General features: G+C 45.1%; 1 protein-coding gene across 8 annotated transcripts in view; it reads left to right on the forward strand.

The window, feature by feature from the left end:
* Nucleotides 1–9,594: 9,594 nt before the first annotated feature.
* Nucleotides 9,595–26,269, forward strand: part of LOC106985104 (quinone oxidoreductase-like protein 2) — a 33,596-nt gene continuing 16,921 nt past the window's right edge. For all 8 annotated transcript variants that reach the window (XR_008293301.1, XR_008293302.1, XR_003425500.2 and 5 more), the window contains exons 1-9: nt 9,595–9,743; nt 9,832–9,940; nt 12,019–12,115; nt 14,075–14,133; nt 14,691–14,756; nt 15,540–15,649; nt 16,430–16,511; nt 21,344–21,525; nt 25,319–25,547. Coding sequence is in view for 4 of the 8 variants with exons in the window: in XM_027074292.2 (XP_026930093.2) it covers nt 9,694–9,743; nt 9,832–9,940; nt 12,019–12,115; nt 14,075–14,133; nt 14,691–14,756; nt 15,540–15,649; nt 16,430–16,511; nt 21,344–21,525; nt 25,319–25,547 (984 nt within the window). In the remaining 4 variants the exon portion in view is untranslated. The remainder of the gene's footprint in view (nt 9,744–9,831; nt 9,941–12,018; nt 12,116–14,074; nt 14,134–14,690; nt 14,757–15,539; nt 15,650–16,429; nt 16,512–21,343; nt 21,526–25,318; nt 25,548–26,269) is intronic.

The following is a 26,269-nucleotide window of genomic DNA, read 5'->3' on the forward strand; positions in this document are numbered from 1 at the left end:
TTTCTCTACAAGTTGAATTTATTACAGCACCATTGTGGAAACGCATGCTCGATGTGTTTGGTGATGTGGCAATTGGACTACAGTTTCTTAAAGGAAACTGTGGTTCCAGGATGGGCTTGGAAACTGTAGCCCAGAACTCCCGTGGGCGCAGCAGCCCTGCTTGGTTGGCAGGAGCAGAGAGGCCACAGCCTGGGAAAAAATGTTGTTCCAGGGTGCCCTCTAGTGATCCGAGGCACCACTAGGTCATAAGCCAGGGCCAGAGGCTCTTGAACTTCAGCAGGAAGCCAAATTATGGTGGGAGCTGATAAAACTAGAGATGCCAGGATGCCAAGCCAGAAGGGAGACTAATCCTTTTAATCACCATCTTCAGGGACCTGATGCACAGTCTTCAGGTCACACTGTGAAATACCGAATAGGTGATGCCCAGCAGAGAGAATGTTCCAGATATGTAATCTGAGGACACCCAATCTCATTCTTCTGCTTACAGGGATGTATCACAGACTCCTTGCTCACTGCTCAAGTGTGGCCTTCAGTGAGAAAGAGAGGGTACAGATACACAAGAGCAGGAAGCAGCATTTTTAGCTGGACCATTGAGCAAATGTCTTAGAAAGGATTGTGTTACCTTCTTTTGATGTCTGTTCTCTAATCGAATAGAAGGAAGCCCCCCTTCTCTTTTTGTGCCCCCCTTTTGTGTGTGTGTGCCCTTTCTTTTTTCCTCTGTTGAACACATGTCCCGTGGCCAACACTATGTCAGACTATTCACGCATATCGTCTTTGGAAGTCCCTGGAATCATCACAAGTGAAGCATTCCTTATGCCATATAAGCAGAGGGAAGGATTGCCAGACAACTGGTTCAAGCATAGTCAACAGCTAGAATTTGCTTTCTTGTGTTCTGTACCTAGGCCCCATTGAGCAAACACCTAGAAAGATAAAGCAACAATCCCATCCTTTTCTCTATTATAAAAAGATCTAATTCCTGCACAGAAACCCAGTAGACAATGTCTGTCAGTGACTGAAAAAAAATTGTATCTCTGAATCCCCACCCATACTTTCTCCTGCTTGATAATTTCAGTTGAAGGCTGTTGCTTTAATTAGGGGCTGTTAGCACATTAAAATGTTTGTTGAACCTTGAAAGGTGAGAAATTACTCTGATTTGCAGTCTAATACTCAAGTCTAATTATTTTATGTGCTTTTTCACGTACTAATGGCACCTACTGAATCCAGTTAAATGGCAAAACCACGTTTATAGAGTGTCTACAATGTGTCTGGACAGTGTGTTGGGCTGTGAAAATATAAAGGAGGCTAGGTAATGCTGAGGGCCTACCTCACTGGGGTCAGAGCTTAGAGGGGACACTACCTCTGATGCAATGTAACGAGTACCTTTCCAGAAACGTGAACCCAGAGCTAGGATAGCACAGAACAATGATGTCTCTCCATGGGAACCAGTTGATAGAGAAATGCTATCACAGGTCCACCATAATATTCTAATAATTGATGAACATTAGTACTTTCATAAGGGATTGGTAAACCCATGTCATTCATTTTAAATTGTCTTGGGCAAAAGAGTTATCATATCTCTCTTTTCACAAATAACAATGTTTTCTTTCACACCCCACCCCCATGATTATATCTTTAAAACAAAACATGAGGTGCTGGCCTTACGCCACGAGATTTCAGCCCTGCTCATTTGCTTGCCTGGAAAACTTTAAGCATAGGCTCACAGAGCCCTTAATGAGAAAGCTCATTAAAAAGCCGTCTGAAATGGGGAAACAAATTGCATGCACAGCACAGTCCCCTCTTTCCTCTTCGTTTCCTTCTCCCCCTCCCAGTGTTATAAATGACAAGGCGAAGTGAGTCATCAGGTCAAAACAAAGCACTGCAGAATGGGTTTGTCTCTACCTTGTTGCTTTGATGACATTTATCTTGCTTCCCCGCAGCACTAAAATGTTGCCCAAACAGCAGGAGGGCCTCGTGCGTGTAATGGTGGCCTTGGTAAAAGCCTTTGATTGTGTGTATTTGGGTGGAACTGGAGCTTGTAATTGGATGCACGCTCTGTCTGATTTCAGAGCCTCTCCCTAGAAAGCTTGTTTATTCCCCGTGAAGGGGGAGGGTTCCTTCCTTCCAGGTGTATCTGTGACTACCTTATGAAGGTTTCCTCAGGAGGCTCACTTCAGGATGGTAGTGATCGTATTCAGGACTGGCCCAGCTGCAAAATGTCATATTAAGTCACTCCCTACCCCTTCTTAAATCGGGAGTTTCATGAGCGAGGAAAGACTTCCTGCCCTCCCGGCCCAAGCGGAAGTGATGATGATGACGGTCCACTGGGAGGAAGAAATGGGAGGTGGGTTTTTTTTCCCCCCTTCCTTCTTCTCTTATCCTGTAGTTTGCAAAAGGAAGGCTACAGACACCAAACAATCCTTCCACACCTGGTAGCAAGGCACTGTTTGTGGGGAAAAGGAAGTCCTTCCTGCCACCTTGCCTGTTGATTTATATAATTTGCTGGGGTTGAACATTTCCAGTTACATACTTACAACGTGGCTCTTTTCTGCTCTGAGGTAGAGAAACTGTCTCCTTTAAAGTCAGAAGACGGGGCGCCTGGGTGGCTCAGTCGGTTAAGCGTCCGACTTCAGCTCAGGTCACGATCTCGCGGTCTGTGAGTTCAAGCCCCGCGTCGGGCTCTGGGCTGATGGCTCGGAGCCTGGAGCCTGCTTCCCATTCTGTGTCTCCCTTTCTCTCTCTGCCCCGCCCCGTTCATGCTCTCTCTCTGTCTCAAAAATAAATAAACGTTAAAAAAAGAAAAATTTAAAAAAAAAAGCTTTAAAAAAAAATAAAGTCAGAAGACTCGGGTTTATCACGTGTTAGCTGTTTGATTCTTGAGAATTTGCAAAACTCCTCTAAACCCAAGGAGTTTACATGTCTACCATGTGCCAGGCCCTGGGCCAGGCCCTGAGAACGCAGAAATGGGGAAGTCACTGGCTCTGTCCTGAAGTTGCTCATAGTTTGCTGGGGAGCAGAGCCACACGAACAGTCCCAACACGACGTGATCTATGCTTTGCCGGAGCTTGGCTGGAGCCAAGAGAGCAAGAGGAGGGGACTATGCATCTTTCTGAGGTGGGGGAGAAAACCAAGAGGTGAGAGGTGGGGATACTGTGGTTAGGGAGGCCCCACAGATGGGAAGTTTGAGCAGGATCTTGAAGAAGAAAAGAGAGTTCACGTAGAGAGAGAGAAGGGTGGTGGGAGGTGGAAAGGGCAAGACTGAGAAGGAGAGGGCTAAGTAGGAGGGAACTCACAGAGACCAAATGCTACTGGAGGCTGATGACTGGCATCCATTGGACTGACTGGGCATCAATAGTGACTGCAGCAAGAACTTCAGGGCACTTAGGGGAAGATCCCAGAGGAGACCGAATGCAAGGAGAGTAACGGAGCTGCTTTCTTGACTGTGGGGAGGAGATTGAATAGGGTGTCGGCTGGAGAGGGATGAGGGATGAAGGAAGGTCATTGTTGTTTTTGTCTGTAATTGAACTTGGGCGTGGTTCTATACCCCAGGGCATGAGGCAGTGGAGAGGGAGCAGTTAAAGGCGAGAGATGGGATTAAATAGGGTTAATTCCTACCAAGTAGAGTTCTTCTGAGGATTCAATGAGATCCCCCTAGGTGAACCCTTTTTGTAAAGAGATACACACGGTGAAATATGATTATCCTGCTATTGAAATAAAATCTCCACACATCACAAGGCTGCTGAGTTGGGCAAATCTCCCTTATCTCCCTTATCACTTGGAGGCTCTGATAGGCAAGTCTCCCTCTCCAGAGCCTTTTTGTGTGTGTGCTGCTTTCCTACTTCCTCTTGCCACAGCTTTAGACTTAGAGCCCAGGGATGAATGAGCCCTCCTTGACATTTCTTCCTGCCAACAACACAACTCACCAGTCCTCCTGGATCACAACAGGAAGCCGGGGGCTGATAAGTGAGAAGCATTAAGGCAGGGGCACAAGCCTTCTTATTGTTAGGAGGTGGGGCTCACATCCAGACCTCTTGGAACCTTGCTTTGTCAGTTGATCAGCTTTTCATCAACCAGTGATGACCAGTGGCCCCCTTTTCCTTCTTCATTTATTATTATTATAGTTTTTTAAGTTTATTTATTTGGGAGAGAGAGCAAGCGAACAGGGGAGGGGCAGAGAGAGAGGGACAGAGAGAATCCCAAGCAGGCTCTGTGCCGTCAGCACAGAACCCAATGTGGGGCTCAAACTCGAACAAACCTCGAGATCATGACCTGACCCGAAACCAAGAGTCAGACACTTAACTGACTGAGCCCCCCAGGCTCTCCTTCCTTCTTCATTTATGAGCTGCAAGTTCCACTAGGGCAGAGATTTTTGTCTGTTATGTTTAGTGCTGTATCCCCAGGGCCTAGAATAGTGTCTGGCACATCGATGGTATCTAATAAATATGTATAAAGTGAATGAATTCGCCCATTCATTCATCCTTTCATTGATTCAATCAAAATGAGGGTGTCCTTTGGACCAACCACCAAGTTCATTCTAGATAAATAGTGATAAGTAATACTTGCTATCACTTAAATGTATATTCTCGGTCGGGTACTTTACATACATTAGCTCATGTAATCACAATCACTTTTCAAATGGGGCAACAGAGACTTGGATGAGGATATGTGGCTGGGAAGTGGGTGAAGTCGGGATTCCCGACTGCCCCACTCCAAAACCTATGCCCTTTCTACATCACTATCTGCTTCCGCAGCCTGGTCTCTCAACACTCACCAGCCAGCTCAAGCCATAACTTCAGTCATAGCTGACCACTTACAATTTCTTGAACATGTTACATTCTCTCTCCTGCACTCCTTTGCCTGGGACTCACTTAGCTGTGCCTACTGTCTGCTGAATTCTTCCTCATCTTTCCTCTGGGAGGTTCTCTTGAAATGATGGTCTCCAGCTGGGGGAGGTTGACCTTCCCCTGTGCTGTCCCAGCCCCCTTTGTAGCCCTCTGTCACAGTACCTATCACTGGCATCTCTGATGCCTAATTAAATGTGCCTCGCTCCATTAGATGGTGAGAGGTTCAAGGGCAGGGACTGTCTTCATAGTAGGAGCTGCCATTTATTGGGTGCTGCCATGTCCTCTCTTACCTTGTTTAATTCTCACAAGTACCACCTGAGGTGGGGATTACTATGCTCACTTTACACATGAGTGTATGGAAGCCCAGAGAGATGAAATAACTTGCCGAAGGTCACAATAAGTACATAGCTAAGCCAGGAATCACACGTAGGTACACATGATTCCAAGGCCCAAATTATTTTTGCTCTGCTGGTCTCACAACCATCCACGATGCTCACAGCTTAGCTGCTGGAATAGAAAGACAAATAAATACTACCCGAACAATGAAATTAGCAAGCTAATACAGGTTTCTACAAAGTTCTTTGGGAAGACATATGGAAGGGAAGAATTTGTTCTCTCTGGGGGAGGAGGGGTTGGAAAAGTTTCATAAAGTTGCCAGAATGCTTGGGAACTTGTAAACTGGTTCCATAATTATGGTTGAAGGTGGAAAATAGATCCCTGCGTCAAGCACCGGTGGTTAGTTTGCGGGGCCGTGGCAGCCATTGTCCACGTCATCACTGCTTCCAGATTGGCCCATCCGGGTGCCAGGAATTTAGCCCAAATGCCTGCTGGTACCTGCCTAAGCGATGGCAACCTAGTCAGCACATTGTTTCATTAAAATCCTGTGTGTGTGTGTGTGTGTGAGTAAAAACTACTTCACATAGTCACAGTTTTTATCTCACATGCTATAAATTTAAATGAAATCAATGCATTTTCAAGTTTATGGCTACACGGAATAGGGTAGTAACTCCTAATTATATGTTCTCTTCCTGCTCTTGTCTCTTAACTCCAGGCATCCCTGGAGGCAGCTTTCTCTATATTCTCTCCCTCAGGGAATTCGTCCATTTTCTAGGCTGGAACTACTGTAAAATTCCCATACAATTAAGCTTAAAACTACAAGCAAAGCATGGCTTTAAAACGTATCAAAACCTCCTTCGTCTGCTCTGGAGGGTGGTTGTGAGGGGAGGCACAGTGGGCAGCTGGATACCCGGATACCGTGTTGCAGCTCCAGCATCAGGCAATTAGGAGGCTTCTAAATGGCTCCATTTCCTAACTGCGTGGCCTTGGGCAAGTTACTTACTTAACCTCCTTAAGCCTACATTCCTGATCCATAAGAGAGGGAAAACAGTATACCAGTAGTAGGACTATTGTGAGAGCTAATGAAATAATGCAAAAGCACTTAGCGACTGGTTTGTAATGTTACCAGTTAAGAACGGCAGGGTGAAACAATTTGGGCGACAGTGATTCGCAACCTATGAAATGCTATGAAAATGTGAAATATTATGATGATGATGTATAACGCCAAGTGAATTCCAAAAAGCTCAGTAGAAAGAGAAGCAAACAGGAAATCAGGACAGCCAGATCCTGACACTACTCTTGCCACTAACTCGCAGCGTGACCTTGGACCAGTCTCTCCCTTAGCCTCCTCTTTCTCGCTTGTAAATGAAGCAGTTGGATTGAATTATCTCCAAGATCAATCCCAGCTCTGAAATTCTATGACTCCACGAATGTTGGAGCAAGTAAGTGACATAGCAAATCTTACACAGTTCTTGGAATAGAAAGGAAGGTCAATATGTATTATGTGTATCAATAACCAAAGTTCATCCCTGTGGTTGATAAAAGTTAATCCCAACTGCAACAATCAGAAAGAACAATCTGCAGGAATTCAGTGAGAAGGCAAACTACTCCCACACACTTCAGGAATCTTGGAGGACGTACTTGTGGCAGAAGGTAATGATTTATATCTATTTAAAAAAAATTTGGCGGGGGGGCACCTGGGTGACTCAGTCAATTGAGCGTCCGACTTCGGCTCAGGTCATGATCTCACAATTCATGAGTTCGAGCCCCACGTCAGGCCCTGTGCTGACAGCTCAGAGGCTGGAGCCTGCTTCAGATTCTGTGTCTCCCTCTCTCTCTGCTCTTCCCCTGCTCACATGCTGTCTCTCTCTCAAAAATAAATAAAGATTAAAAAAAAAATTAAAATTTTTTTTTTTTACCATTTGTTCATTTTTGAGAGACAGAGTGTGAGCGGGGGAGGAGCAGAGAGAGAAGGGGACACCGATTCCGAAGCAGGCTCCGGCCTCTGAGCTGTCAGCACAGGGCCCGACGCAGGGCTCGAACTCATGGCCTTCAAGATTATGGCCTGAGCCGAAGTCAGAGGCCTAACCAACTGAGCCACCCAGGTGCCCCTGGAAAAAGCATTTTAACTCCGGGGATACTTTTACATCTTCAGCATAGTCCTGTTCAGTGCTTTATATTGTTTGTATATCATTTGTCCATTATTCTGTGAAAATATAGCTGTTTGTGTATTCAGCTCTGGCTTTCTTCTCCCTCCTCTGTCCTCCAGCAGCTTCTGGATGTTAAATATTATCTCTTCATGTGAGTTGTACCAGAAGGAAGAGTCATCTGTTACTCTTTTACTTCCTAATGAGCCCCTCAAACTGGTTTGCAGGGCAGCTATGGATTTTTTCTTCTCAGAGGACCGATCGGCTCAGATATAGCTGCTTGGTCTTAGTCTTCCTCAGGGCTCAAATTTTATTCTTCCTGTCCACTCTTCCGCTGTACCCTCAATTAAAACAAAATAACCAGAAATGATAACAAAAACTAGACGGAATGGTGTGATGGCAGCACTTTGATGGATAGGCTAAATATTTCTTTTGCTACTATAGCAACTACTGTTGCTGCCCTGTCACTTACCTTTGAAGCTCTTTGGAAATGTGAAAGTGATTTTGCATATAAATGCTTCAAATCACCTCAATTAGTTAAGATACTTTCATCTCCCTTCAAGAGTCTTCTTAAAGGGACTTTCACTATTTTCTTCAGATACCGTTAGAAATGTAGAAGGCAGTATTGATAGATTTCCCCAAAACTCACTAATTTTCATATTCTCTGAGAATGACAAGGATATCATGAAAAGCACAATAGAGAAAAATCTCCATAAAAATACTTAATCGAAAAGAAAAGACTTGATGCTTAAAGATATTTTCAATTATCTGGAATATTGACACAAGATAATTGAACGCTCATCCAACAATTCATTAGATAAACATGTGTTAAATGCCTAAAAGGGTTGCGTGTGCAAAGTACTTAAAACATAAAGGATATGAAGAAACGGTTGCTGCTTTCAAGGAGTTCAACTAAAAATTGCTTGCTTTATATCTCATATAAATACCTAATATTTTACAAAACATTTTCCATATGTAACAACTCATTTTGTCCTCAGAACAATCGACGCTTGTTTCGCACTTCATAGACTTGAGATTTCCTGTTGCTCACTGTTATTTGGCAACCAGAATGTTTTCTCGTCTTCTCACTTTGTCGTCCTCGCTCCTCTTCGGCCTGAGTTTCCTCCTGAGGCGGTCAGAGGCTAAAATGACTTTTCAAATTCTCTGTGAGTGCTCTTAAAATAACAGTGAGTTGCTACTACATTAGGGATCTAGTTCTTGGATTCCTTTCCCACCAAAGCTTCTAGGCCATAATCTCAGAAGTTCATTGCTACTTCATGTTGGCTATTTTCCCTTTATTCCATTCCTGATCATTCCTTCCAGGTCATTTGCTATCTTGGACCATTATTTTCACCAAAACATAGAAAGAGGATTTAGGAATTTGGGAATTATCCGGTCCCATGCTTTCCCTTTGTAGCGGAGGATACTGGGGCCCACAGTCATCAGGTGTCCTGCCAAAGGTGGCATGAAACCACAGACAGGTGCTAGAGCCGGGCTTGAAACTGAGAGGCTGTGTTCCTTGACCAGATCTCTTCGAAAGACATCGAGCTGTGTTTAAAAGCCACCTGTCAAATGAAATATTCTTCCCAGGAAAACGTGCTTCTCTTGCTATTTGGTTACTGTTAGAAATCTACCCAGTTTTATAATATTTCACCGATCATATTGTTAAGTTTTCAGTTTTTCCAGAGTATTCCTGTTCACTTAGGAATTCTGTAGTCACTGGGTCAATTATTGACCATCTATGTGCCAGGCATAATACAGGCATCAGGAACATAAAAAACGACCAGCTTTGGGCCTGACTTTAATCGAAAATATTTCTTGGATCTGTGTATGATCATTCAACAATGGATCAACTACTAACCGTACAGTTTTATGTTAATAGTCGTGCAAGTGTGAGAAAATTAGTAACAAGAATTGAACTCCAGTAAAGTGCTGATGCAGACATTAAAGCCTTTACCTGCGCATTTAGGATTTCCCAAGTGCAGAGGACCCAACAACCGCTATTTAAATGTCACCAAGTGTGGTTTTAAAAGTCTCCCAAATTTGCTAGCAAAATGTGAACAATAGCTTAAGGTCGGATGATCTATTGCTTTTACTGTTTTCTTTCCTCTCCAGCGGGCTCCACCACCAGGGAGCCAGGGGCCTTAGGGGCTCGGGCGCCCCGGGGTCCGCGCACCCCGCTCAGACACTTGGGGACGCACGGCGCCCCGCGGATGTGGTGGCCCAGGGGTGGCCCGGGCGCGGTTCCGGCCACAGGGGTCAGCCGGGTGGGACGCTCTCGCGCGATCCCGGGGGCCAGGGCGGGGCCGGCGCTGTCCCGCGCTTCCTGCCACCCCGGGCCACCCCTCCGCGCCTCTCCGCTCCGGGCCATGGCGGCCGTGGCTTGGGGACGGTGCCTCCCTCGGGTGTGGCTTCGCAGGTGGTGCCCCGACTTCCCCCTGCGCTCCGAAAGTCAGACAACCGCGGGCGGGGGGTGGGTAGTAACCGACCCTTGCTCTGTGTTGCAGGAGGGCCGGGCCTGGCTGCGGCCGCCACTACCGCGCCGCGCTCTGCGCCGAGCTGAAGCAGCCCCTGGCCATCGAGGAGGTCGCCTCCCGCCCCGTCCGGCCTCACGAGGTAGGATGGTGACTGGCCTGTCCCCGGGATGCCTGACACCCACTTTCGCTCTCCGCTTGGCAGCCACCACACGCTCCGCAGGCTTCCGTCCTGAACGGAGTTCCCAAGTGCTCAGCTAGGGGGAGGCCGGGAGACTGGAGCGCAACTCTGTGCTGGGAGGGAAGGGCCCTTTCAGGGTTCACAAAAAGGCCACAAGTGCTGAAGGAAGATTGCTCCCCCAAATTCAAACGCAGGCCTCTTTCTGAAGGCTCCAGAGCTGTTGCCTTAGAAAGAGACAATTCTGATTTGCACACGACTTTTCATGACCGCATCAGGTTATTGGTTTAACAAACATAAATGGACCCCATCAATGGCTTCCTCTTCAGCGTTAAGCATTTCCTGATCTGTCCTTTCTCCTCCCCCAGACCAGTCCGGTAACATCTGTCCTATAATTCTTCCTAAATATGTGCCTTGTGCCCTCCTTCGGTGTAGCGCAGTGATTTGGGGTGGGGTTAGTTTAGGATTGTGGGCGTTTCCGGCGAAATGTGGAAGTCACTTTGGCCCTGCCGGGTGACCACGGTGACCACTCTGGTGACACAGTGTCATCTCTAATGGAGAATGAGAACCTCTGACAAGGTGGAGCGAACAGTGAGCCTTACTGTCAGGGATCCCTGGTGAGAGGCAGAAATGCGGCTGCAGCCCAGAAGCATCACTAACAGGGACCCTGTTGCCAAATGGATTATTTGGGCGGGTGTGTGATGGCAGCCTGCTCCCTGGGATTTGGGTGCTGAAAGACATTTATTCTTGACTCATCCCCGAAGCAAGGTGGAGTGGCTTGAGGACCTAAGAGTGGCATGCATGTCAACAACTGATGTGTCATGCACGCAGTGTGGGCGGGCTGAAGGCTGGGCTCCTTTGTTCTGTTATTTGCCCAGACACTGCCTGGGAAGGAATTAGCTCATGAGAGTTGGGTCTATGTGAGTTTACTCACCGTTAAATCCTCATACTCTGGAATGGTGCCTGGCACACGGCAGGCGCTCAACACATTGTTGAATGGATGCATTTTGCCCATGGAGACGCCTTCTCACCAACATGGCCACCTCTGCACTAAACTGGAAATGGAAGCAAGCACGTAGACGGATGTCAGCGATTCTGTCTCGCAGCCTTCGTTTCCTCCTGTTTCTTGGCCCTGTTCTCTAACTTCAGCCGGTGTCAAAATCACCTGGGACTTGTTAAAGCAGATTGCTAGGCTTTGTCCCCAGAGTTGCTGATTCCCTAGGTTGGGGTGAGGCCTGAGAATTTGAATTTCTAAGTTCCCAGGTAGCAGTAAAGCTGGTGGTTCTGGAACCAGACTTGGAGAACCACCGGCTTACAAGAGTGTGGGCTACACTGCTTCAGGCCTGCCTCTGCTCTAGCACGGTCATGAAACACAGAAGCTGGGGATCTAGAACCAGCCTCCAGGGTAATTGCTGATCCCCACAATAGCTGGTCATGTTATCCTTCCGCTTCAAATCCTTTAATGGCTGCCCACTGCTCCTACTGTGAAGACTAAGATCCTCAGTAAAGACTGTGGACCCTTGGATGGTGTGTGTGGTCCCTGCTCTGTAGCCCCATCTCTTTCTCTTCTTTGTGCTCTAAGCTCACTGGTTTTTCTTTTGTTCCCATCACAGGGCCTTTGGACATGCCGTCGCTTTTGGTCGTGTCAGGCTTTCCCTCTCCTCTTTTGAATGGTTAACTCTTAGCTGTTCCTAGTTCCAGCGTTACTTACTCAGAGATGTTTTTCCTGACGTCTCCAAAAGGTCAAACCACACCATGATGCATTTTCATAGCACCATATGTTTCTATAACATTTTTTTTGTAGGAGTTGTAATTTAGCAAATAAATCATCACAATTATTTGTTTGATATCTATCTTCTCTACCATACTCCTAGCTCCACGAAGGCAAGAACCTTGTCCGGGTTGTCTCATGATTGCACACTGGCACTTCGCATATATTCTTGGCATACAGTAGACATTCAGAAGATATTTTGGTGTAATTGACCGAACTCTGTCTCCATGGATGCACACCGCTCCACTTTGCCACTGCGTTTCCTTTGTAGGTCAGAGTGGATGTCCATTTCTGTGGAGTTAATTTTGCTGATATTTTGGTCTGCCGTGGTCAGTATCAGGAAAAGCCTCAACTTCCCTTCACACCTGGTGAGTCTGAAGGGACCAAGTGACCGGTTGGGAAAGAAGATACAGAGTTTTCAGAACCATGTGCTTCACCTCGGGTACGACCCCCGGTGGTGCTTGCCTGACAGCAGTGATGCCTCTGATATATCAGCCTCACCACTAATTAAGAAGCTCTGGGGGCACCTGGGTGCCTCAGATGGTTAATTATCTGACTTTGGCTCAGGCCACGATCTCATTTTGTGAGTTTGAGCCCCGCATCGGGCTCTGCGCTGTCAGATCCTCTGTCCCTCTCTCTCTGCCCCTCCAGTGCATGTGCTCTCTCTCTCTCTCTCTCTCAAAAATAAATAAACATTAAAAAAAAAAAAAAAAAGGAGCTCTGGATAGTGAGCTCCTTGAGGGAAGGTTCTATACCTGTTTTGCCCCCTAGTTATATCCCTGTTTTTAGCATTGTGCCTGGCTCATTGTAGATCCTCAATAAACGTTAAAAATGAGGAAATGAACAAATGAAGTTTTACATACCATGTCCACCAGAATTCTGATCAGAATCCTCACTGGCCCTCATCATTCCCTTTCATTCCTTGTTAGTGCCTCTGTTTTTTCACTGAAGGATCATAAACATCTGTTGGCAGCTAAAGCTCTCAGTCCTCACAAACACATTCCTAAAGAAATCTAGTATCAAAGAATCAGAAATAAGAAAAAGAGTTTATACATTTCTAGCAGTCCACTGTCTGATTTTAATTACGCCCAATCTGATTACATTTAGATCCTGAATATGTGGACAAATGACTGCTTTTTGTTGTTGAAATTTATTTAAAGAGATAGAAGTATAGCTCACTGTGTATAGAGTACATGTATATTTTATATAGACATATACTGTTAAGGATACAGCGATTGCAAAATAGTTGCTGTGTTTTGGCCTTGGGGTGTTTGGTTGTGTCTCAACATTTGGAACCATTTCCCTCTGTTTGCATTTGCTGACATGCTGGATGGGGGTGGGGAATGTCATACTCAACTGAGTTATTCCTCTTGAAGCTCAAGTGGGAAATATGTGATCATTAAATTCAGAAATTTTGGAGGTGGAAGAGGAAAGAGCAGACTACATCAGTTCATCCAAACTGAGCCAAGTACTTATGAATAAATATAGTTCATGTCCTCATAGCCCTCAAGAGGAGAACTGGAAACAGATAAATACAATCTGATGAACATTGTAAGGGGGGTGCTGTAGGGAGCCCAAAGCCCCAGTGAGCAAGATCAAAAGTACTTGTGTGCTAGAGGCACCTGGGTGGCTCAGTCGGTTAGGTGTCCGACTTCAGCTCAGGTCATGATCTCACAGTTCATGGTTTCGAGCCCCGTGTCGGGTTCTGTGCTGACAGCTCAGAGCCTGGAGCCTGCTTTACATGCTGTGTCTCCCTCTCTCTCTGCCCCTCCCCCACTCACCGTGTCTCTCAAAAAATGAATAACTGTTAAAAAAAATTTTTTTTAAGGTTTATTTGTTTTTTGAGAGACAGAGCATTGGCCAGGGAGGGGCAGAGAGAGAGGGAGTCACAGATTCCAAAGCTGGCTCCAGGCTCCGAGGTGTCAGCACAGAGCCCGACGCGGGGCTTGAGCTCACAAACCGCAAGATCATGACCTGAGCCGAAGAAAACGTTTAACCGACTGAGCCACTAGGTGCCCCTAAATGTTAAAAAGAAAAAAAGTACTTGTGTACCTGTGATTCTCTGTGCTTTTGCCCATTCTTGAAATTTTCCTTTGTGTCTGGTAAGAATAGGACTGCCATAGCTTTTCAGGTTGTGATCATGAAATCTTAAGTTCACTTTCCTGTGCCTTGGGTATGAAGCTCTTCCCCTCTAGCCTGGGTGGTGGGGGAACACTTAAGCCCTCTCAGCTCTAGAAAGCTGACAGGATGGCCTGTTGATCACGTTTTTTTCATCTCCATGGTGCCAGGCTTTATAGATAACCTAGTGTTTAAACAATTTGTCTTAGGAATGGAGTTTTCGGGGACAGTATTGGAGACAGGCACAGATGTCAGCACAGTGAAAGAGGTAAATAAGTTGAAATCCAGGGAATTGATGTGTGTGTAGCTGTGAGAAACGTGCTAACCTCATTTGTAGCTGAAGGGTCTTGCTTCTCTTGGCCTTCGCCAACAGACACCAAAGCGAAAACGAGATGGAGGGGGAGGAAGCTAATTCTCAATTGGAGGCAGGAAGCCAGTGGAAGTTCCTGGCTCCGTAAAACTTTTTATTACTAAAGAAGGCAGCACCTCAGGCTTCAGTTACTGAGAGGAGAGAAAATTCTCAAGTTTCAGCCTCTTGTGGAAAAAAAAATAAATAACCCTGGGATGCTAATTCCTATCAACTTTTTCCTTACACTGTCCTGTCATTGTCCAAAATGTGCTCCTACTGTCTTGGCATCCTGGTGGGGATATTGAGGAGGTGGCTGAATTATTTACTAAACATTAACTCTGAATAGATGATTCAGGCAAATCTGTGTCTTATGGGGTCAGAAAGAAAGATTTTCTTTTTTGTTTTGGTGCATTTGGGAAGAGGTAAATGGCAAGGCTGTGCATTTGAACGTGCCCTTAATGGTATTTTCTCTTCAGGGAGATCGAGTTATTGGCGTGAGTGGCTTTAATGGAATGGCTGAAGAATGCATCATTGATCACAAGGTATCCCCACCTCTCAATATTCATGTTTGGAGACTTTTTTCCTCCTTTCTTCTCTTTAATTTCCACCTAGCTCTCATTTCTTGTTAGCCTTCTTTCCCTCTTTTTTGTATTTGTATTCTCTTTTGTATTTGTATTTGTTTCTCAGCCAAGCACTTCTTTCTTTCGAATGCTAAACCCATTTTCTATATTGGTGTGACAACCCTCGCACAGAGCTTTGTTTGTGTGGAGTGGTGTAAGGAAGAAGGGCATTTTGTTTTCTGAGGCCTGCCTGGAGCAGCTGGTTGGCTGTCCAATCGGACCATAGGTAGTTTGGGTAGAAAAACTGGTTTGAGGCATTGAGCTTGATACAATAGCTTTCTCCCCTGCGTGAAGCTTGTGAAAGAGTCCTGGGCATGGAGCCAGCCAGGGTGGAGGGGTGGGGTTGTACAGGATGGGAACGGTGGCCCCTAGTGGTGAATAGCATACACTTTTTTTCACAGCTTTATTCAGGTAAAATTTGTATAGAACCTTCCAGTTCATCCCCATGACAGTGTGGTTCCATCCTTTGAAAGTGGGTTCCTTCCTGAGCCAGATGCCAGCCTTAGGATCTTCGAAGACTCGTACACCCAAGTTCTGAACTCTGTCGCAGCTTGCTTGGTTTTAACTTCTACCCTGGGCATGGTTCCTGACAAGCTTGGTTTCCTTGCGAATCAGTCAGTCAATCAGATCATAATATTTACTGAGAAGCCTCTGTGAACAGGTACATGTGCTTAATCCCTAAGTTACTGTTATCTCTTTTTATAGACACTGTGGCAGATTCCAGAAGGGGTCCCCCTCCGAGAAGCTGCTACCTTGCCTGTCTCTTATGTCACTGCTATTTTGGCCTTGGAGCATCGGGCCTGTACTCGGCCTGGGTAAGAGACTACGTAGACAACAGAGGGCTAGGTGATATCTCTGTCTGATATGAGAAGTGCCCACCAAGGCCTTGCCCCTTCCTCTCTGCTCCCTGTCCAGTCTATGTGAGGAAGGGCCAAAGGAAGGTAGTGACCCAAGAGAAGGGTCTGTTGATAGTGGGGATATCCTTTTGTCTGAGATGGAATGGTAGACTGTGAACTTGGCCAATAGGAATTGGGAGAGATCTGTCTTTCAAACCTGGCCACTCGAGATCACCTCCTAGCAAACCTTAAATTTTAGAGTTGGTTTATGTAAACTCGCTCCAGTCTGGTTTTAACAGAGTCCTGTGGCATTTGTTTCTGTGAAGCTTGGTTGTGTGTGCCTACCTGGGGTATTTCAAACTCAAACGTACAGAATTTATTTCACTTTACCTGAAATAATATGCCTCTTGCCCTTTTTAGAGAGCCTGAGCATTGAATTGAGCAGTGACCATTACATGATCGACGCCTTCTAAAATTCAGCAACGTTTAACGTGAGAATGATTCTAGGGCAGAATTTCTGGAGAGAAACCTCTAGAGAGATTAAGGAATATTTTTCCTGGGAAGTCTTCAACCAGACCAAATTCGCACAGGTCAAGCAGTCACATACATAACCCATCTCCAAAGTCTGGAGAGTGGGTGTCCGTGAAGGGTTGAGTGAAATGGCCTCGAAGTTCTCTTCTGGCTTTAAAATGTTCATGAAATCATACGGTTGCATGATTTTTGAAGCTTTCTGAAGTAATATTCATCTTTCTCTGGCAGAGAAACTGTTTTAGTGACAGCAGCAGCTGGAGCCACAGGCCTTGCAGTGATAGATGTGGCAACAAATGTTCTTCAGGCTAAGGTATTTGCATGTTAGATTCTCTGTTAAAAAAAAAAAAAAGTCATCCCTGGGGCGCCTGGGTGGCTCAGTCGGTTAAGTGTCCAACTTCCACTCAGGTCACAATCTCGCGGTCCGTGAGTTTGAGCCCCGCGTCGGGCTCTGTGCTGATAGCTCAGAGCCTGGAGCCTGCTTCCGACTCTGTGTCTCCCTCTCTCTCTGCCACTCTCCTGCTTCCACTCTCTCTCTCTCGAGAAATGAATAAACATTAAAAAAAAAAAATCATTCCTCCAGTTTTCAAACCTAGATAGAATATATTCATTCGTTCATTCATGAGTATCACGCGCAAGGCACTGAGGAGATAAAGTAACCCAGATTAGGGTCTTGCCATCTGTTTGCCTGCAGACTGATGAGGGGACCTTGGAGTAGATCATTCTTCCTTCTGGTTACCAAAACCTGGCAAGGCCTGACTTGCCCCGTGGCTTCTGCAGATTCCATTTCCTCTACCTGTAATGCTCTTCTGAACTGTCTGCCCCCGCACTTCAAATTTAAACTCAGATGTCATATTTTCAGGGAAGTATTCTTTGTCCCTCAGGAAATGGTAATCTGTCCCCACATCCCAGCCCCTGGCTGTTTGTATATGGTCTCATAGCATCCTGTACGTCTCTTTCATGGTACACTCAGTGTGTGGTCTAGCCTTTACTTTTGTCATTTTTGGATTAGTGCCTCCTTCCTACTTGACTGTAATCCCCATGAAGGCAGGAATAGTGTTTTTTTTGGCTCATTATTGTAGTCCTAGCACCTGGCATGGTACCTAGACCATAGCAGGCACTCAATAGCTATTTCTTACATATTTAAAAAAAAAAAATTTTTTTTAACGTTTATTTTTGAGACAGAGAGAGACAGGGCATGAACGGGGGAGGGTCAGAGAGAGAGGGAGACACAGAATCTGAAACAGGCTCCAGTTTCTGAGCGGTCAGCACAGAGCCCGACACCGGGCTCGAACTCATGGACCGCGAGATCATGACCTGAGCCGAAGTTGGACGCTTAACCGAACGAGCCACCCAGGCGCCCCTATAATTTTTTTTTTTTGAGAGAGAGCAAGTGACCACATGAGTGCACATGGAAGGGTCAGAGAGAGAGAGGGAGAGAGAGAATCTTAAGCAGGCTTTACGCTTAGCACTGAGCCTGACGCACTTGATCTTACCACCTTGAGATCAAGACCTGCGCTGAAATGGAGAGTCAGCCACGTAACCAACTGAGCCACCCAGGCACCCCGAATAACTATTTCTTAAATGAAAGAATAAACAAAGGAACGAAAGACCCAAGTCCCTGTAGGGGTATCACTCTGAGGCTGTGGGTATCAGATGAGGAGGATTTCTTGGAGAGAGTAGACATTTAAGCTGACTTTTGAAGGACTGGTAGCAGTTGAACGGAGGAAGAAGGGAAGTGAGGACCATTTTAGTGGTGGAAGGGCAGATCAGAGGACAGAGACATGGAATGTCACATGTTGCATTCAGGGAATTGCTGGTAGCATCTGTGGAACAAAGGGTCTGTGTGGGGAATGGTGGGAGGTGACTCCAGGGAGGTGGGCAGAGACCAGATCATGCACCGCTGAAGAATTTGAACATTTATTGGAAGCCATCGAGAGCTATTAAAGACTTTAAACTAGGAAGTACCATGATTGTATTTGCATTTTGCAAAGTTCATTCTGGTAGCAGGGGGGATGAGGAATGCGGCAAAGTCAGGGGTGGTCTGGAGGCATGTAGAGCAGCCTCTTGGGGGTGATCCAAGCCACAGGTGATGATACTGGAACCGAGGCACTGGAAGCAATGAGTTGAGAGATATTGAAGTAGAAAAGAATAGAGTTTGATGCCGGGAGAGCATTCCCTAATACAGTTGAGGGAACAAGGACTTTGAAATTAGTCTGACCTAGGTTCAAATTCCAACTCTGCCTCTCGCTTAATTGCTTCAGTTTCCTCATTGGTAAAATAAAGCTTTCCTCATAGGGTCGTTGTGGGAATATTGAAATTACACGTGCAGCACGCCTATTAGAGGGCACGGCATGTCGGCGAGAATCTCTTAAAAAGGGATCCGGTTATTATTAGACATTGAGTGGGAAGGAGCAAACTAGGTTAACGTGTGGATTTGCCATTTATTGCACTTGAGAAGACAGGAGGAACTGGTGAGCTCAGGTTTGGAGGCATTAAATGTGAGGTTTCTGTGGAACGTGCAGTTGGGGTATCCAGAAGGCATGAAGATACACAGGTTTGGAGATAACTGGATTGCCTTGGAATTTCTTCTGGTGGCCCCTCTCCTTTCTCGCATTAGGTTCTTTTGGGGAAGCACATGTGAGTTCTGAAAGCAATCTTAGGCACCAGGAGGCTCTCCATGGAATATTAACACATTTCATGTCAAAGCTAGAGCTTTTAGCACCTCTCAGTGGGGAGACCAAAATTAGTCTCATTGTCTAGAACCACTGACTATTTAACATTTCGTGGAAGATAAAATTGCACCATTTGTTTAGATCATTATAGTAGGTTAAGTAGAGAGAAAAACTCATTTTGATTCAGATATTAAAATTAACCCAAGCTGTATTTTCTTTAGCAGCCATAACTGTTTTAAGCAAATGCAAACAACAGCAAAATAATAAAAACAACTTTAGAAATCTCGTCAGGCCACCTACTTCTAACGGGTTGTTTTGAGAACACCTTCCATTCACAGCATTTCATGTTGCTTTCAAAGTGCCTCCACACCAATTATCTTTCCTTGGATCCTAACACACCCCTGGGAGATGGGTAATGTGTTTATTACCCCTATTTCACAGATAAAGAAGGTGAGCCACCAGGGAGACCATGATTCGTGTCAGGCCTCCCTGGCACCTTGTGAGAAGCGAGATTGGCCTTAAGTCCCAGACCCTAGGCTGGTGTCAGCCCTCTGTGGCACTGTGTGCTGATGACCGTCAGTGAATTTGCAGCTACTTGAGGGTTCCCCTGGGGAGTATCTGAGCGTAGCTTTTAGTTTCAAAGAGTCATGGGTGAGTGTGAAATATCTTAAGGGCATTGATGTCCTTGTGTGTTTGAATGCATGTTCTGGATGTCACCTTGGGGCCAAACTGCTCAGGCTGGTGGGTGCTATCCAGTGATGAGGCACTTTTAGGCGGTACTTACGTGTTAGAAGGACTTCTGGAGACTTCCAAACCCCAGCCTCCTCACAGTGTGGCCCATGGCCATCTTTGCCAGGCTTTCAGCATGGCTTTCTCCCAGAGTGGTGGAGTGGAAAAGCATGGGCTTTGGAGGCAGGCAGCATTGGGTTTGCATAATTGTTCTACCACTTAACTGCCTGGCTAATTCTGGGTTAATTACTCAACCTCTAGATCTGGGTCTCCATCTATAGAATGGGAGGAATTATACCTCCCCCATAATGTTCTTATGAGGTTTAAATGGAATAAGTGATTGTGTATGTGTAACAATAGAGTCAATTTATCTAACACTTTGTTTTCCAAGTGCTTTATGTACAGTATTCCATTTGATTAAAAACTCTTTTTAATGTTTACTTATTTTTGAGAGAGAGACAGAGCATGAGCAGGGGAGGGGCAGAGAGAGAGGGAGACAACAGAACTTGAAACAGGCTCCAGGCTCTGAGCTGTCAGCACAGAGCCTGACGTGGGGCTCAAACTCACGAGTCGTGAGATCATGACCTGAGCCGAAGTCGGACCCTTAACCGACTGAGCCACTCGGGTGCCCCCCATTTGATTTTAAAAATAAATCTTGTTTTATAGATGGGGTAAGTTTAGGGAAGCTGGTGGACAGAATAGAGGTTAAAAGCATGAACTCTGGAGATGGATTACTTGGGGTTGGATCCCAGTTCTGCCTCCCATTAACTCTGTGACCTTGGGCAAGTTACTGAACTTCTTTTGCCTTTGTTTCTTTATCTCTAAAATGGGGATGCTAATAGCGTGTGTATCATTGGGCTATTAAGATAAGACTAAGTGAGTTATTAATATACATAAAGCATTTAGGATAGTACCTGGCACATAGTAACATTAAGTAAGTATTATTTCTTGGTAAGTAATTTGTCTTAGGTAACACTGCTAGTTAGTAGCAGAGTCAGGATTTGAATTCAGGTCTTTCCAACTTCAAGATCTTTCCACTGAGTCATGTTTTACTCTCTGGGAAGCCTTTTGTGATCTAGGTCTAGATTGGATACCTCTCCTCTGCACTTCTGAAGCTGTCTGTACTTCCCCATCATCATACTGCTTTATCTTGCTACCTTGACTCTAAGCTTGGGTATCTTTATTACTTGACTCATAGTAGGTATTCATTAAAAGGTGGTTTAATTCATATTTGGAGAAGACTTTCAGACTTTTTTTTTTCTTTTTTTTGAGCTAGAGCACTTGAGGGCGGGGTGGGGAGAGAGAGGGAGGGAGAGAGAGAATCCCAAGAAGGGTCCGCACTGTCAGCATGAGTCTGATATGGGGCTGCAACTCATGAACCGTGAGATCATGACCTGAGCTGAAATCAAGAATTGGATGCTTAACCTACTGAGCCACCCAGGCGCCCCATTGGGTAAGACTTTCTGAGTGTCCCCTGAACCATCTCCTAGCCAGACTCATTGGCATTCCAGGATTCCCGGAAATGTGGATCCCATGGCCAGTGGGAGTGGGGGGGACAGAGGGGCCAGTGTGATGGTGCTGTCTGTTGGCCCTGACGTGTGGGATTGAGGCTGATGCTAGCGTAGCAAGGTGACGTTGGCTTCCTTGTTTAGTACTCTTTGTGGTTGGAGGCTGAGTGGGTGGGGTGAACCCCTTTTGATACATATTCTGGATCGTCGAAAGCTTTGTATTCTTTCTGCAGGTAATAGCTGCAGCCGGAAGTGACGAGAAGTGCAGGCTGGCGATGCGGAAGGGTGCACAGTCCATCGTGAACTATAGTCAGGGCAGCCTGAAGGAGGCAGTGAGGAAGCTGGTGGGCAGTGATGGGGTGAACGTGGTCATCGACGCTGTGGGAGGAGATGTCTTCCTGGAGGCTCTCCACAGGTGCATGTAGTGGTCTTCCCAGAGGGGGCTGGACCTGGGGATCTGCTGAAACCTTTCTAGACCCGTCTTCCTTCTGGCCTTGCTTCTCTTCCATTTTTGCTGCTCACTTTTCCTATAGGCATTGGCATCAACGAGAACAGCTGAGTGGGAGGGTGAAAAGCAATAGAAGCAGAGGGAAAATCAGGAAATGCTTAAATATAGAAAAACAAGATATCCAACTGGAAAATATCCAAAAAATGACTGTAGACTCTCTAGTTAGCAATATCGAATGCTTTAGAAATTATTCATGTGTTAAATTCAGCTATGCCGGCCTCCATTAACTACTTTATATACATAGTGTGGGTAATTCTTGAGATCATCGTTCAGATGTTAGAATGACTGGCATGGCCGTTCCCTAGCTATCTGTGCACCCAAGTGTAGACTCTTTTGATCTCACTGGTTTCAGAAGCAGCCAGCAATCTAGGTGTCTCCTTGGCTTGTTTTTTTTTTTTTTTTTTAACTTCTTTTTTTTTTGTTTGTTTTTGTTTTTGTTTTTTTTGAGACAGAGAGAGACAGAGCATGAACAGGGGAGGGGCAGAGAGAGAGGGAGACACAGAATCTAAAACAGGCTCCAGGCTCTGAGCTGTTAGCACAGAGCCCGACGCGGGGCTCGAACTCACAGACCGCGAGATCATGACCTGAGCTGAAGTTGGCCGCTTAACCAACCAAGCCACCCAGGTGCCCCTTGGCTTGTTTTATTAAAAGAAAATCATTGGAGTTAAAGTGGGACTGTTGTATCCACACCAATTGTCCTTCTGTTTTTATTTATTTTTATCATTATTATTATTATTATTATTATTATTATTTTAATGTTTAATTTTGAGAGAGAGAGACAGAGTGTGAGCAGGGGAGGGACAGAGAGAGAGGGAGACACAGAATCCAAAGCAGGCTCTAGGCTCTGAGCTGTCAGCACAGAGCCCGATGCTGGGCTCGAACTCACGGACTGTGAGATCACAACCTGAGCCTAAGTTGGACGCTCAACCAACTGAGGCACCTGGGTGTCCCTGGTTTATCTCATTTTAAAGTTGAGGAAACAGAAGCAGAGAGAATACCTTACCCGCAGAAGGGAACCAGTTGGTTCTATAGCCCCTGAGCATCACTGCACTGTGCTGGGTACTGTGCTTACAGAAGCAAAGGAAGGGGTGTGTTGACTCAATGGAGAGCCAGGACAGAGAGCTCCTAACTCTTACCTTTCTCTTGCCTTCTAGGTAATGGGTAAAAGTGTTGTGCCAATGACTTCTTACTTCCCTCTAATGAAGAAAAGCAAAAAGCAAAAGCCAAACAAATATATATGCATTTTGGATCAAAGATGTTTATAAAATGCATTTTTATAACTTCTTGCTTAGTGTGAAACTGTATTGTGCTTCTCAGAATGGGCTGCAGAAAACTTGTGTGAATTTTTATAGATTATTCAAAATTCTCTAGAGAAGCACATAACTTAAAGGACTCCTAAAGTAAGTTTTCTTTTTTACAAAGCAAATGATGTTTCATTAAGGTACCTATCTTTTTATCACTGTTCCTAAGTTCAAAATCTTCAAACTGAGTTGTCTTTTTTATTATTTATTATTAATTAATTAATTTATTTTTATTTGAGAGAAAGCAAGCAAGCAGGGGAGAGGTAGAGAGGGAGGGAGAGAGAGAATCCCCAGCAGGCTCTGCGCTGACAGTGTAGAGCCAGAGGTGGGACTCGATCCCATGAACCGTGAGATCGTGACCTGAGCAGAAATCAAGAGTCAGACACTTAACTGACTGATCCACCCAGACATCCCTGAGTTGTCTTGAAGTATAGCATATAGAATGTTTCCTTCTATGAAGTAGAGGAGTAGTTAAATAGATAGCCTTAATTCTTTTTTTTTTCTAATTTTTTAATTTTTTTTTTTTTTTGAGAGTTAGAGGATGAGCAGGGGAGGGACAGAAAGAGAGGGAAACACAGAATCAGAAGCAGGCTCCAGGCTCCGAACTATCAGCACAGGGCCCGACGTAAGGCTCGAACCCAGGAACTGTGAGATCATGACCTGAGCTGAAGTCAGACCCTTAACTGACTGAGCCACCTACGTGCTCCCCTAGCCTTAATTCTAAAGTCGGTCCTCTTATAAAACTGGCTCATTCCTCTGGCCTCCTACTGTCTTGCTTATGACTTATTTTTATGGTTTCTACTGAAGAATGCAGAGCGATACAGGGCGGGTCACCCTTGCCAGTTTGTATAAAGTTAAGAGAAATTCCTAGCTGGGGGTTTAATGCATGCTGCTTTTTTAAGTTGTGGTAAAATATACATAACTTAGTACTTATCATTTTAAACACTTGTAAATGTACAATTCAGTGACATTAAGTATGCTCCCAATGTTGTGTAACTGTCCCCAACTAATACTCTATACCTGTTAAATAATAACTGCCCCTCTCCCCCTCCCCCCACCTCCCTGATAACTTCTACTTTTTATCTCTATGAATTAATGTAGATTGCTTTTTTTTTTTCATTCTACACTTTTTACTGTGGCTAAAAAAAAAAACACGTAACATAAAATTTGCTATAGTAGCTATTTTTTATATTAACCATTTTTAAGTATATAGTCCCATAGCATAAAGTATATTTATATTGTTGCGAGGTAGATCTCCACAGTTTTTTTCATCTTGCAAATCTGAAATTCTTTACCCATTAAACAATTCCTATTTCTCCCTCCACCCAGCCCCTGGTAACCACCACTTTATTTTCTGTTTTTATGACTTTGACTACTTTAGATCCCTCAAAATAGTGGAAGCCTACAGTATTTGTCTTTCTGTAACTCGCTTATCTCATTTAGCATGATGTCCTCAAGGTTCATCTATGACATAGCATGTGACAGGATTTCCTTCCTTTTTTTTTTTTTTAATTTTTTTAATGTTTATTTATTTTTGAGAGAGAGAAAGAAAGAGAGAGACAGAGTGTGAGTAGGGGAGGGACAGAGAGAGAGGGAGACACAGAATCTAAAGCAGGCTCCAGGCTCTGAGCTGTCAGCACAGAGCCCGACACGGGGCTCAAACTCACAAACTACGAGATCGTGACCTGAGCTGAAGTCGGACACCCAACCGACTGAGCCACCCAGGTGCCCCAGGATTTCCTTCCTTTTTAAAGCTGAATAATATTCTGTTGTATGTATATAACACATTTTGTTTATCCATCTATCAGTTCAGGGACATTTGGGTTGTTTCTACCTCTTGGCTATTGTAGATAGTGCTGCTATGAATGTGGGAGTAAAACTGTCTCTTCAAGATCCTATTTTCAAGGTGCCTGGTGGCTCAGTCAATTAAGTGTCCAAGTTCGATTCAGGTCATGATCTCGGATTTCGTGAGTTCATCCCCGCGTCGGGCTCTGTGCTGACAGCTGAGAGCCTAGAGCCTGTTTTAGATTCTGTGTCTCCCTCCCTCTGTCCCTTCCCCACTTATGCTCTCTCTTTCTCTCTAGTAAATAACTAAACTTTAAAAAAAGTTTAAGAAAAAGACCCTGTTTTCGATTATTTTGGATAGAGACCCAGAATGGCATTGCCTGATTGTATGGTAAGTTCCATTTTTAGTTATCTGAGGAACCTCCATACTGTTTTCCACTTGAACCATTTCACAGTCCCACCCACAGTACATGAGGGTTCCAGTTTCTCGACATCCTTGCTAACACTTGTTATTTCCTGTTGTTGTTGTTGTTGTTGTTTATAGTAGCCATTCCAATGAATGTGAATATACATTGCTTTGTATAATTTCTTCTTCTTCTCTTTTCTTCCCTCAGCCTGGCCTGGGAGGGCAGGATTGTGGTGGTGGGTTTTGCTGGAGGAACCATTGCTTCTGTGCCGGCCAACCTTCTGCTCCTGAAGAATGTCTCTGCTATGGGGCTTTACTGGGGCCGATACAAAGAGCAGAACTTTCCCATCTTCTCCAGAATCCTGTCCTCTGCTCTTCAGTACTGCCAGCAAGGGTGCATCCAGCCACACATCGGAGCGGTTTTTAAGCTAGAGGAGGTGAGATGCTCTTAAGGGATGTGATGTGCCTAATGCCAGCACATAATCTGTGTCGAACGACTGGGTAGTTTCTCTCTGGAGCCTATAAATCCTCCTTTTATGCAATGAAAAGGTGAAAATGCAATGCAGAATAATGGAGTCTCACGGGCTGCAGGGCCACAGGATTTCTCCCCATCTTCTGGTTTGTACAGCCGTAGCCTCGGGCCTAGTGAGCCACCTGGGAAACTGAATTTGCACAGGCCATGAAGAAGCTGGCTATTGAGACTGTATGTATGTCATGGGTTTCTTAAACAGGAGGAAGTGATGGTGCTTTAGAAAATAATTTACCCGTGTTTAAATGAACTCTGAACTCCACAACATACAAGTCTAAGAAGCAAGCATTTAACTTGACCTTTGATTTTAGCATACAGACGCTTTAAAGTACAACCAGATGATCTAAGCCGAGGTTCTGAGAACAAAACACTGTATCATGCCCAGCATCATAAGACTGTAATTCATCCATTAGTCACTGTAGTTAATTTTGTTGGCTGTTCACTCCCTTCTTTCATTCCCCCTCAGTCCCATTAATGTGGCTTAGACTTCCTCCCCTGTAATTGTGTGCATGCATATGCAATATAGTTGTAAATGTGAATCTGTTAGGTATTCACTGTGAATTCACTGCGAAGCCTTTTCTTTTCCTTTTTTTTTTTTTTTTTTTTTTTTGGCTTAATTTGTTTTAACAT

This window comes from Acinonyx jubatus, chromosome E4, assembly GCF_027475565.1.
Source record: "Acinonyx jubatus isolate Ajub_Pintada_27869175 chromosome E4, VMU_Ajub_asm_v1.0, whole genome shotgun sequence".
In the NCBI taxonomy this organism is placed as follows: domain Eukaryota; kingdom Metazoa; phylum Chordata; class Mammalia; order Carnivora; family Felidae; genus Acinonyx; species Acinonyx jubatus.